A 12,415-nucleotide genomic window follows, 5' to 3' on the forward strand; every position below is an offset into this window, starting at 1 on the left:
CCTGTGTTAGCTATTGCCTGTGGTATTCTGCCATTTTAGGGAAAACTGTGTTAGAATGCAAGAACCTTCATCCTGAAACATACAGACATCTTAGTGATAACAAGTTAAAAACGTTTGACAAATGTTTGTCCCAGCTGATTAGCAGACTAAAAATTAGAAGAGTTTTAGCACAGTGTAGGAACAACACTAATTCCTTTCAAGGCTCTGCCACTTATCATTTCTGTAACCTTTGAAAAGTCACTTACCCTATCTGACCAGATTTCCTCATCTATAAAATGGTGGTAATATTTCCTACCTCCTAGGATAGTTGTAAAGATTAAAAGAGTAAAACATGTTATGTGCTGACTACAGTGCTTGTCATAGTGTTTATTATCATTATTGTTACATTTTAAGACCTGTGTTAGTAATTCCCAATAATTTCCAGATTTCTTTCAAAATTGATTGTGCTATTTTGAGAGGAAGAATATGTCCATGATCCCTTTATTTAACTCTGAGATTACTACTAAATGAGGTGAGAGGACTGTCTTCTAATTTTTCTGTTGCCAAAGGTGATAAGGATAGGCTGCCCCCTTAAATTTGAGACCTAAACTTTAGTTCCTCTTAGAGGACTTGTTCTATTCTAGCTTTTGCCTGTTTTTCTCTTATTCAAAGTCACTGGGTGGGTTGTTGTTTTATTTTAGTCTTCTCAGATAGTCTAAAGATCTGTATAGTCACTCATGTGGTAGATAATACTGTTTTAAATAATTCAGCTTATCTCAAAAATAGATGCTTAGACTTTCTCTATATATAACACTTGACTTTAAAATACTCGTAGTTGTCACTCAGCTGTATAGTTAATGTTAGTAACATTAAGCTTGTCATGCGCAGTTTGCCCCTTATGAAGGGTAGAAAGTAAAATATTGGAAGGCAGTATGTTGAATTTCTAGGTCAATCTTCATTCCGGTCTACTAGTACTTCACCCACCCTGGTAAAATATATAATGAGTACCATATTCTGCTTATGTATAAGTTCCCTAGAACATCAGATCCATTTACAAATAATTGCAAATCTGTAGTTAACAGCAATCTAATCCTTGACTAGGACTCCAGCCCCCTTCAATGACTTTCTAAGCAAAATGCTTCTTTTAAAATAGTAGCTAACAAGTCAAATTGTACAAATCAGAATTTCTATGACATTGCGAATCTAGCCCTAGTGCGTATTCTCTATTAAAACCAAGCTGGTAGCCAACCCAGTTACAACGAAATTATATTTATTATGTATAGTTTAATTTAAAAAATTATGTTTCCAAATTAACTGCAAGTATAGTTTAATTTAAAAAATTATGTTTCCAAATTAACTGCAAGTATATCTTTGAAATGCATATGCCATATGTAGATGAAAACTAGATTAAATTGTCTTATTTCTGATATTGAAAATGCTAGGAAATGACGATTAACATGCTTATCAACGCTCACAGAATGTCAGTTAAATCCCTTCACATTCCTCAGTTAATGCTGAGTCTTGTTGGAATTCAAACCAAATGCATTTGTTAGGAATCTCTCTGAACACTAAGAAATAAAAATGAGACATTCAAAATAGAAATTTTCTTTATAGTTAGCTAACTTAGATGGTTTGGAGTTGTTGCACCCCTTAATCACTTTTAAAAGCTGTACTTCTCATGAAATAGCTGTCCTGATCAGGGAACTTTTTAAGCTGTCTTTCTCTGGTGATGAAGCCTCCCTAGGATCCACACTCCAACTAGAAAGCTTCTGTTTCTTTTTAGTTAAACAAGTTGAAGTTAAAATTGCTCATATTTATTTAGGATGCCTTGATATCTTTACCTCTTATTTAGTTGACCATTAGGATGTTGTAAGGAGTGATGGGCCCAAGGGATTTGTTATGAGTGTTGAAGGTTATTTTCACTGTGGACTGCCACACTTACAGCTCCCCTGTCAGAAAGATGGGAGAGCTCAATCTCCACAACTGGTTTGCTTTTCTCCACCTTTCTTCTGTGACAACCATTAGAATGGGTTGTTTGTTGCTGGCTTGTTGTAGTAATTTAAGTGTGTTCTGACCAGAGTACTCATGGATTATCCACAGCAGTTGGGAAAGTTCTTTTTGTCCTTTGACAAAACCTATACTAAAATAAAGTAGAAATAAGAAATTATTTAAGCAATAAAAGTCAAGATATTTAAATACTTTCATGGTTATAGAAAATTATGTTTATTATCGTCTAATTTCCCCCCTCTGAAACTTTTAGGCTGTGAAAATCTAATGCTATAGTTAAAAGATTTGTTTTCCCATGTCTTTTTTAAAAAGTCACTCTGGTGTTTTAGGTGGTTTTCTACCACATAGCCCTTGTCCCTTGAAGGGCTTATTTTTGGTGTAGTTGTGGAGGTTGTTTTTTTTGTTTGTTTTTGTTTTAGAGAAATAGTTCCAACACTTGGAAATATTATCACCCATGTTATTATTTTGGAAATAACAAGTGACTACAGAAATGCCAAATTCCTGCCTTATATAATATTCTCTAGATAATTATGTCTTTCCTGCATAGCCAAAAAGCATAAAATGAGCCCCCTCCTAATATGTGTTACAGTAAATTCAACCCATATTGAGAGACTTCTTAGTGGAAGGGTGGAAAAATGGACTGTCAGGTAACCACTTCTCTTCTAAACAGAATCATTAACTCTTGTTCACTGTTAATCATTTCTGCCACCTGTCCCACTTAGCTTGCTTAGTTTCTCTCTTTCGGGATGGCCTCGCACTGCGCGTTTTTTCATTGACAGTCAAGATTAGAGCCACACATCTAGAAGTGGTGATAGGCAATTCTCATGATTCAGAGCAGGAGGGCTTTATCCTGGAGTACAGAGTATTCCGCTAAATCAGATAATCACACAGGAAAAAATGTTCTTAACTAACTACCAGCTGGTAAGTAAGTTTTCCCTGACTCTCCCTCCTAACATTAAGGCATTGTTGATCTAAATTCAGTGATAATATCTGAACGGTTTACAGAATTCTGTCTTCCAAAATTTCCAAACAGGCTAATCCATAAAAATTTCCCAGGAATCCCAGTTTGGGCTTTGTAAAGATCTTTCATGTTTCCTAATCTCTTTTACTTACATTCATCCAAGGTACAAAGATTAATTGCATGAGGTTCCCTCCATTTTTATTTTGTAATTCTATACTTCTGGCCCTTCCCCTCCCAAAAGGCTACTTCACATATCCAGCAAAATGTTGTAAGATGTCTACCCTCCTCCACCCAAGACAGAGTCGATCATCTTTGACACCTGCTTAGTCTCCTGAGTCTGCTACTGAGTGTAATTCCCCTTATTGGCAACATCACTCACCAGGTCAGCTCTACAGATTCTTTTGAGCCTAATTCAGTCCATTTTTTTTTCAATAAATGTGTATATCAAGATAACTACATCACTATATGTTTGCAGCTTAATATGCTTCTATTTAAAAAACATTCTTGAGCAATCAAAGATAATTTTTTTTAGTTGTGAGAGATTGGTCTCAATCTGGTTATTTATTATGAGCATAAAACTTACATGTCTTAAGCTCACATGATAGATTGTCTGCTTGAAGTATCAATTTTAGAAATGGGGGCTCTATTCTGCTCTGGGATTTGAACCCCCTTGCTGTTGTTGCTATCAGTTTTCTTAGACTGAATTTTTTTTTAAGTTTACCTTCTTAATAGATAAATTATTCACTTTGTTTAAAAACTAACATTATAAAAAAGGTGTGCAGTGAATAGTCTCCTTCTCATCCTCATCTCCAGCTGTCCAGTTCCCACACTGTCCTCTCCAATAGGTACCCACTGTTCTTAGTTTGTAATGTATCTTTCCAGAAATTTGTTATGTAATTATCAGCAAAAATTAAAATGTAATATTATTTTTCTTCTTTTTTTATGCAAAAAGTTCATATACACATTCTGCAGCATTTTTCTTCACCCAATATAACTTTGATATTTTTCCAGGTCACCACTAGAGAGCTACCCCACTCTTTTTTTAAAAGCTACCCAATAGTTCACTGTATGGAAGTACCATAATTTCTATAACTACTCCCTCATTGAGAGATATTTTTAAAGTTTTGCAACTATTAATAATGCTGTAATAAATAACCTTGTACAGACATTTTGTGCAAGCATATCTGTAGCGTAAATCAGTAAAAAAATTAAAAGGCATTTGGATCCAGTAATCTGAGAATGACAATCTCAAGATTATAAAAAGTGCTAGTTTACAGAGGGAAAGGAACACCAGTTTTTGCTTTGCTCCTCAGTCTTCAGAATATGCCCATATTCTTTTTTCAGACTTTCAGGCTTCTAATTTCTACTGCCCTGTTTTTGTACCAGGTTTGTCTCTTCTTGACTATAAGATCATTTTCAGCAACCTCAAAGCTAATTCTTGGCTGCTTTCAGTATCTTCTTTCTAGACGTCTTAGAGTAGTTGACCTAATAAGCATAAGAATTTGATTGAGAATTGGGTGAATTTTTTTTTTCACACCCACATCATGGAAGGCATTAAATGAATATATCTAAAGGGCAGTAAGTATTGCCAAGGTATCAGAGATTTATGTTACTTTAGTAAAAGCTCGCCATTTCTTCCATTTGATACTACAAAGCACTTATTTGAAGATCTCATATTATATAGCAGTACAATGCAATCCTCTGCTTGACATTCAAAATTTAATACACACACACTTTTTTCTTTTCTTTTCTTTTCTTTTTTTTTTTTTTTTTTGGTGAGAAAGGTTAAGCTGTAGTTTCAGCCCAACTTCAATGAGTCAGAAATTTTCTTTAGAAAGGAGGGGTTTTTATTGCTCTGTGAAATTCATCAAATGAAATTAAAACGCTCTGGATTTTATTTGATTTTGCTCATAACAAATTTTTGACACCTCCTTCTCCCCTTTCCTCAATATTTGAGATTTTTTTCTATTGTGCATGATAGAGGAATGCTGCTAAGCTTGCAAGTAATTAACCTGAAATTGTTTTGAGTAATTCTGCTTTTTTGGATTTTTTGTACCTAATCAGAATTGATGTGACTGAAGTGCAAATCTTCATAATAATCATGCATTTGCTGGCAGTGATTGGAGGACCACCTTTTTGGCAATCTATGGTAACTCTGCACATTGTGTATCCCATATAATGCATGTTGTCTTTTGCTTGTGTTTTTCTAATATAGTATAATCCAGTTAAAGGATGATATGTAAAATTATTTTATTCTTTCTGAAAACAAAAAGTCACAGCAATGATAGGACACAAACTTCTCTTTAGGGCATAGTGAATTTTACTACCTGGGGTTATGTTGTACAGTAGGTCCATTTCAGGGTTATTTTTGAAGGCTATCAGAATTATTATTTGTCATCCTATTTTACAGCTGAGGAAACAGCAGGTAGTGTATCAAGTTAACCAATGACAAGATTAAACTAAATATTTTATTCTCTTTCTGAGCTACATGAGTCTACTAATTTCTCCGTTATATGCTTAAAGCTGAGTAACAAATCTTGGTAGTAAATTAACTCTGGCCCAAGAACAGAGTAAGTGCTTATTGAAATCAGTGCCTTAGGATTGTTTTCACAAGCCAGGACCTTGATTTTCAACTTGACTTGAAATACAGTCACCCCTACAAACACAAGTTCTTTTCCACAAACTTCTGAAAGAGCGAATATAATATATATAATACGGGGGCCAAGAACACAGTCTCAGGAACCAGACTGCCTGAGTTTGATCCTGGCTCCACTGCCTACTGTATGAACTTGATCTGTTATTCAACTCTTGTGGCTTAGTTTTCTTCTCTGTAAAATGAAGACAATAATAGTACCTGTCTTATAAGGTTATTTTGTGTATTAAATGAGTATGTGTAAAGCACTCAGACCAGTGCCTATCAAATAATGAGCCCTCAATAGAAGTTGTTGCTGCTCTTACAGTTGGCATGTTTGCTACTCCTAAACAAACACAGTTCATAAAAATCAGATTAATTTTAAAGTATAACGGAAATTTACTGAGCAAGATTTTTTCCCTTACCTAACTCACTTTATGATGGTAAATTAGATACTTAAGGAAGTGTAATTAACATGCTTCCCTAAGTATCTATTACCAGAAATTGTTTAATGCCTTTTGTTGGGAGGATAGTGTTGTGAGGAGGGTGAAGATGAAGGAATAAAGAAAATCCATAGTCAGCCAGGAAAATTCTGAAACTGTTCATTCATGTACATAATATCATTCAAAATCACATCTTTTTTTACACATTAGTCTCAAAAGTCAATACTGTCTCTAGTGACATCTGAGGTCTATAGATACATACACACTGTATACATATAGATCTATATCTATAGATCTTGGATTTCACTAGAATGTTATTACTTTTGCTCTTGTGTAGGTTAAATAGCAGTTATAAATAGCTATAAAACTATTAAATAGTTAATAGTTTTAAACAATCTGGCTGTAGAAGAAGGAAAGAAAAGATTTTCTTTTCCTGAAACTAGGTAATAAAGCCTAAAGCCTACCTCCCACTTAATTTTTTTTAAATTTCTTCACTATATTATTATTTTCATAGGCTTTGTGTTTTATACCAAGATCTCTCCCCCTCCAAAATTATTTTGCATATCTTACACACATATAAATTACCTTTAATGTTTCAGCATATCAGTAACAAAAAAAATGGGATTTCTGGCTTAATCATCCAAAATCAAGTCAGCATCAGGTATATATCCCTAATTATCTGTATCAGCATGGAGGTACAGAAAGCATTGTTTTCAGTGCAGTTATGTATTCACGCAGGCTATACACATATCCATAATTTTTAGGTGGTGCCTGGTAGTAAATTTGCTTCAGGTAAACTTGTCACCTTTCTTTATTAGAATTTATATACACAATCTATACATGTACATAACATGTAATTTTTTTTCTTTTAAAAGGATCAAATATTTTATCCTATCTTTATTGACAATTAAGATAATATAATCATTCTTTTTTATTATATGTTTTAAAAGAGTAATCTGAGGAACTCTCAGATCCAAGACTGAAATGGAGGTTGCAGTAGGGAAAGAGATTCACGGGCCACTGTCTCATTATTAGCATCATTGGTTCTACTGTTACCATCATTAAAATAAAAGGAAAGGACTGGACTTCTCTGGTGATATTCGGAGGCTTAGAGAAATACTCTGGGTTCTTTGAGCAGATTTCAGTACAGATTCCCATAATTGACTCCAAACCACTGTATTTCTTTTTTTCTTTATCCTTGGCCCTATGGGCTCATTGCTGAATATGCTGTTTTGAATTGCATTGTGTTAGTTCAGGAAAGACTACTACATGCAGTGCTCTGATATATTTGTGTGCCAAAATGGAGAGAAGATATTTAGGGCCTAGCTGTGAAATTTTTATCTCTTTTGAGGTTGAGGCCATGAAATGGAAATTGCCTTCCAAATCCTCATTAAAAGACTTTTACTCATATTTAAGAAAGCAACTTTATAGTAAAAACAAACAAAAACAGTGCAAATGTCTTCTTAAAGCTGATTTTAGAAAATCAGCTGTTTTGCAAAGGTAAGTGATTTCTATCTACTGCTTACTGATCACCCATTTCTTGCCTTTTTTTTTAATTCAAAGAGTTTTGTGGGGGTTTTTTTGTTTTTTGTTTTTTTTGCGGTACGCGGGCCTCTCACTGTTGTGGCCTCTCCCGTTGCGGAGCACAGGCTCCAGATGCGCAGGCTCAGCAGCCATGGCTCACGGGCCCAGCCGCTCCGCGGCATGCGGGATCTTCCCGGACCGGGGCACGAACCCGTGTCCCCTGCATCGGCAGGCGGACTCTCAACCACTGCGCCACCAGGGAAGCCCAAAGAGATGTTTTTTTTACCAAAGGTTGTAGTTAGTTTTTGTTGGTTTTGGTTGGTTGGGTTTTTTTGTGTGTGCATGGTTTGTGTTTTGGTTCCCCCGCCCTTTTTTACGGAAAGAAATTATTTTCATGCACAAAAGTTAGTATATGGTTTACACATTGCAAAAAACAAGACTTTTTTTGTGTATTACTTCCCTAAAAGAATATATCCTTTTGGGATGTCTTGGAACTATCTTCTATCATATATATAACTCTTTAAAAAAAGAATGTCATCACTTTGGAAGGGACCCATAAAATCCCCTCACAGTTACTTTCACTGACGTTTGATTCTTTTAAAAGTAGTAGCTGAGGGGCTTCCCTGGTGGCGCAGTGGTTGAGAGTCCGCCTGCCGATGCAGGGGACTCGGGTTCGTGCCCTGGTCCGGGAGGATCCCACATGCCGCGGAGCGGCTGGGCCCGTGGGCCATGGCTGCTGAGCCTGCGCGTCCGGAGCCTGTGCTCTGCGGCGGGAGAGGCCACAGCGGTGAGAGGCCCGCGTACCGCAAAAAAAAAAAAAAAAAAGTAGTAGCTGAGGACTTCCCTGATGGCGCAGTGGTTAAGAATCCACCTGCCAATGCAGGGGACACAGGTTTGATCCCTGGTCCGGGAAGATCCCACATGCCACAGAGCAACTAAGCCCGTGCGCCGTAACTACTGAGCTTGTGCTCTAGAGCCCACAAGCCACAACTACTGAGCCCGTGTGCTGCAACTACTGAAGCCCACGTGTTCTAGGGCCCATGTGCTGCAACTACTGAAGCCAGCGTGCCTAGAGCTTATGCTCCACAACAAGAGAAGCCACCGCAATGAGAAGCCCACGCACCACAACAAAGTAGCCCCCGCTCGCCACAACTAGGGAAAGACCATGTGCAGCAACAAAGACCCAATGCAGCCAAAGATAAAAATTAAAAAAAAAAAAAGTAGTAGTAGATTAAACGTGTAATAAACCAGGAGACACCTTCTGGAATCCAGTTAAGGCAAATGGTGGGTGTTACTACAGGTGAAGTTTCAGAATTCATTAGGTAGAACTGAAGACGTGCTATATAGTGTAATTTATTTGTATCTCATTCTTAAACTAAAAGACTTAAGTAGTGGCTTTATACTTAACTAAATCAGACATTATAAACAGGCATTCCCACATTCTTTGGAAGGAAGTATCTAATCTCAAAATGATACTTTCTGTTTCTGCTGAAATTTACAAAGCCTGTAAGAATATTTTATTATGCTCATAAGAAAACTTGTCTAACAGCTTAGTAACTGATACTCTGCATTAATCCAAACGATTAAACCAAAATCTGTGTCCATTTAATCTGGTACACCTGAGAATTTAAGATTTTTTTTAATCTCTGAAAAATGAACTACATTAAACTGATATTATTTGGCTACATAATTTTATGGCATGAATCCAGAGGATTTTACCCTAGCTGTAGAGCAGACACCATGACCCAAGGGAGTTCTTATTCTTCCCAGTCTCAAAGACCATTGACATTCTGGGTAGGCCTGAGATAAAAGTGTTTTTAGTACAGCTTTCTGGCTGTTTCTATAGAGTGGATGCACTTTGATCACCCTGCATATGTTCCAGGAGGCTGAGGACAGAAAGAAAGATTGGGAAGGACAATGTGTCCACCCTCCTTGATCTTGAGTGTGAGGTGAAAATGGCAGTAATTTTAATACTTTTTAAAAGTGATTGATCAGTGCTGATTTTTAAGTGATCACCTGGTGAGACTTGGGGTTCCTCTGATTTCCGCTTTCCCTTCATGTTGCCTCATTTTGTTGTAGCTAACTTCCTTTTTTCTTCTTAACGTGACGGCAAGGTGTGTCACGTATTTTGAAATACGGTAGTATTTCAAAAAAAGACATTCTACGTAGAGAGAGAAAGGGAGAACATCTTAATCTATTTGATAAGTTTATACTGAGCACCTACAATATCCAGGCTTCTAAAAATCAATTCAAACATAAACCTACATTCAGGAGCTTATGTTTTGGTGTATGTAGCTATCATATATGACAGAAGTGAAGAGGGCCCTAAGAATGTTTATGATTCTTTGCCCCTACGTCTATAGCTTGCTTACTTGGTTTGTGGTCCAAGCCATTTACTAATTTGCCTGGCTTTCGTAATGTTGCTGTTTATCCTTTGTTCTTTCAGAGAGCAAAAATTTCCATGATCCTAAAGCATTTTCACCAAATTTTAAACACATTTGTGATGCAATGCAGTTCAATTGTGGCACAGATTACTGCTACACTAGAGTTGGCACTTGTTTAGTGCCCTGGCCTTAATACAGGCATGCCCCTGTAATGGATTAATGCTTCACTTCTTTTGAAATCTAAGTGAGTGTAGTATTTCCTCCTTTGCCAGACAGGTCCTTTGTCTTTGGAGGGAAAAGGAAACTAGACAGAATATTGAATTTCAGCCAGGTGCATCAGACTTAGATTGTAATATCCTTAGTTTTCTGAACTGGAGCAAAAAAGTCTCTTGGAGTTCAAAGCAACCATGGTGTTGATTTTCTCCTTTATTGAAAACAAGCTCTGAGTTTGGACTGTAGGGTTTGGAGATCAGTTAGAGAAGGAAGGAGACAATTTAAGATGCTCCGTGAAGTTCTGGGCTTAATTTTTAAGTTGACCTATTTCATTTTAGAAAATTAAACACTGCCACAGTACAACTTGAAATTTGAATTGTTGATTTCCCTGTTTTTTTAGACTGCAGTTTTGCAAGAGGTTGTAGAGTTGTGTAAGTAAACTGAGTTCTTGAGAGTTTTAAAGAAATAGAGTAGCTAAACATTAAATTTTATATCTATCAATTTTACCAGGGTTTTATACATACAAAAAATAAGAAGTGTCACATTCTTATTTGATTTTAAAAGTGTAAGCAGATGGCATCCCTAAAAAGTGTAGACAGCCCTGATTAAAATGTCTTCATTGTAAGAACTCATTGCCTATTAAACTACTGTGGGCTTTTGGAATCTTATTCCTAGGGTCATTTGTTTCACTTAATAGAATCTATCATTTTACTATTCCTTTCTTTTCAGTCCATATTGGACAAAATTGGAGACTTCAGAAAAGCTAAAAAGAGATGTGCAGAAAGAAAGAAAATCTTAAATGATTTTTAGGATTTAGTATTATACAAGTGTATTTAATTTTAAATGAGGTATATTGTGTTCACAAGGTTAGATACATGATCTCAAAGCATTCAGCCCCCCTTACTTTAGGTAAATCAATTCATATTTTCATATACTGTAAAAATTTATTATTTACTTCTTCTGAAAAGTAAACATATGTTAAAGTTTCGGATTCACAATTATAGAGCTGTACCTGCTTGGGTGTGCTTCACATATTTTTCGTCCTGTCCCTGAGTTTGCTCTGCTCCAATCAGAATCTCTTGACATCAACATGGGAGCTGTTTTTACTCTTATGTGAAGCTACAATTTGAGATTACAGAAGCTCCTTGAATATGAATGCCTTCTTAGTTGCTTTCTACTTTTACTAGCTGGCTGTATTCTAACAGTTTGGAATTGGGAATTCTCTAGTTTGCAGATTTTTTAAATCTAGTTGCAGATATTTCTAGTCCTTTATGCTCCATGCTTTCTCTCATAACAATTAGTAACGAATTACAGATTTAGCAGTAGAGTTCAAAAAATGCACAAAGATAAAGGAAAAGTACACTTCTTTTATTAAAAGGCCAGAAGATAGCCTGGTTCATTATTGCGAGATTTCTGGGATGCATTAGGTGAACCTTATTTAGCTATGACACGAGCTAATAAAGTTGGATCAGTTATTTTTTTTTAAGTTGGTATCGGAAGTCAGATTAATTTTTATGTAGTCTCTCATTTCTTGAGACTTTATATTGTTTATAATGGAAAGGTTAGGGAAACTTCCATCAATTTAAGTATTTACTAAACTAGAAGGAATGGAGAATATATCAGAATATGAATCAAATGTTTGCTTTGTTTTCTTATTTTGATTTATATATATATATTAATTGTTTTCTCTCTCTACCCATTAAAGATTCCAGTGCTGAATATTCAAATGAAAATTTTTCCTGCGCTTTGTACTGTAGCAGGGACCATATTTTCCTGTACAAATTACTTCCGTGTAATCTTCACAGGTGGTGTTGGAAAAAATGGATCAACGATAGCAGTAAGTATTTCTTAAGATTTCCAGTGATTGTGCTAGGACTTAGTTTTGTAGTCACTTTGTTTTTCATTTGAATTGTTATTTGAATTAATTAAAATCATTGTTAATTGAGAGTTTCCACTTAGTCTTAAAAAAACCCCTGAAACTTCTCAGTTTTATTTACACATGTATACATTTATATGCTTTTATTTGCATATTTTTTGTGCATGCAGACACACACTTTTATACACATATATATATATATTTTTTTTAAGTGCGATCTGCTTTGTAAAATGTCTGCCCTCTTAGGTAAAATCCTCAGTTTGTGCCTAACTAATCCATGCTGCTGCTTTTCCTTAGCTGTTCTGGTATTCAGTTATAAAAGCTGCTGGCTCTCAGACACCGTGAGGTTCTTAGAAGTTCAAGTTGATCTGTCTTCCATCAAGCAAATCGGTATAG

The 12,415-nt window shown here is 35.8% G+C and overlaps 1 protein-coding gene across 5 annotated transcripts in view; it reads left to right on the plus strand.

Moving 5' to 3' along the window:
• Nucleotides 1-12,415, plus strand: part of CEPT1 (choline/ethanolamine phosphotransferase 1) — a 36,783-nt gene that overhangs the window by 22,181 nt on the left and 2,187 nt on the right. For 4 of the 5 annotated variants that reach the window (XM_067727231.1, XM_067727228.1, XM_067727230.1 and 1 more), the window contains exons 5-6: nt 5,012-5,096; nt 11,849-11,980. In XM_067727231.1, coding sequence (XP_067583332.1) covers nt 5,012-5,096; nt 11,849-11,980 — 217 coding nt within the window. The remainder of the gene's footprint in view (nt 1-5,011; nt 5,097-11,848; nt 11,981-12,415) is intronic. The other variant, XM_067727232.1, reaches the window with a different exon arrangement.

The sequence above is a fragment of the Pseudorca crassidens genome, chromosome 2 (assembly GCF_039906515.1).
Source record: "Pseudorca crassidens isolate mPseCra1 chromosome 2, mPseCra1.hap1, whole genome shotgun sequence".
Classification (NCBI taxonomy): Eukaryota; Metazoa; Chordata; class Mammalia; order Artiodactyla; family Delphinidae; genus Pseudorca; species Pseudorca crassidens.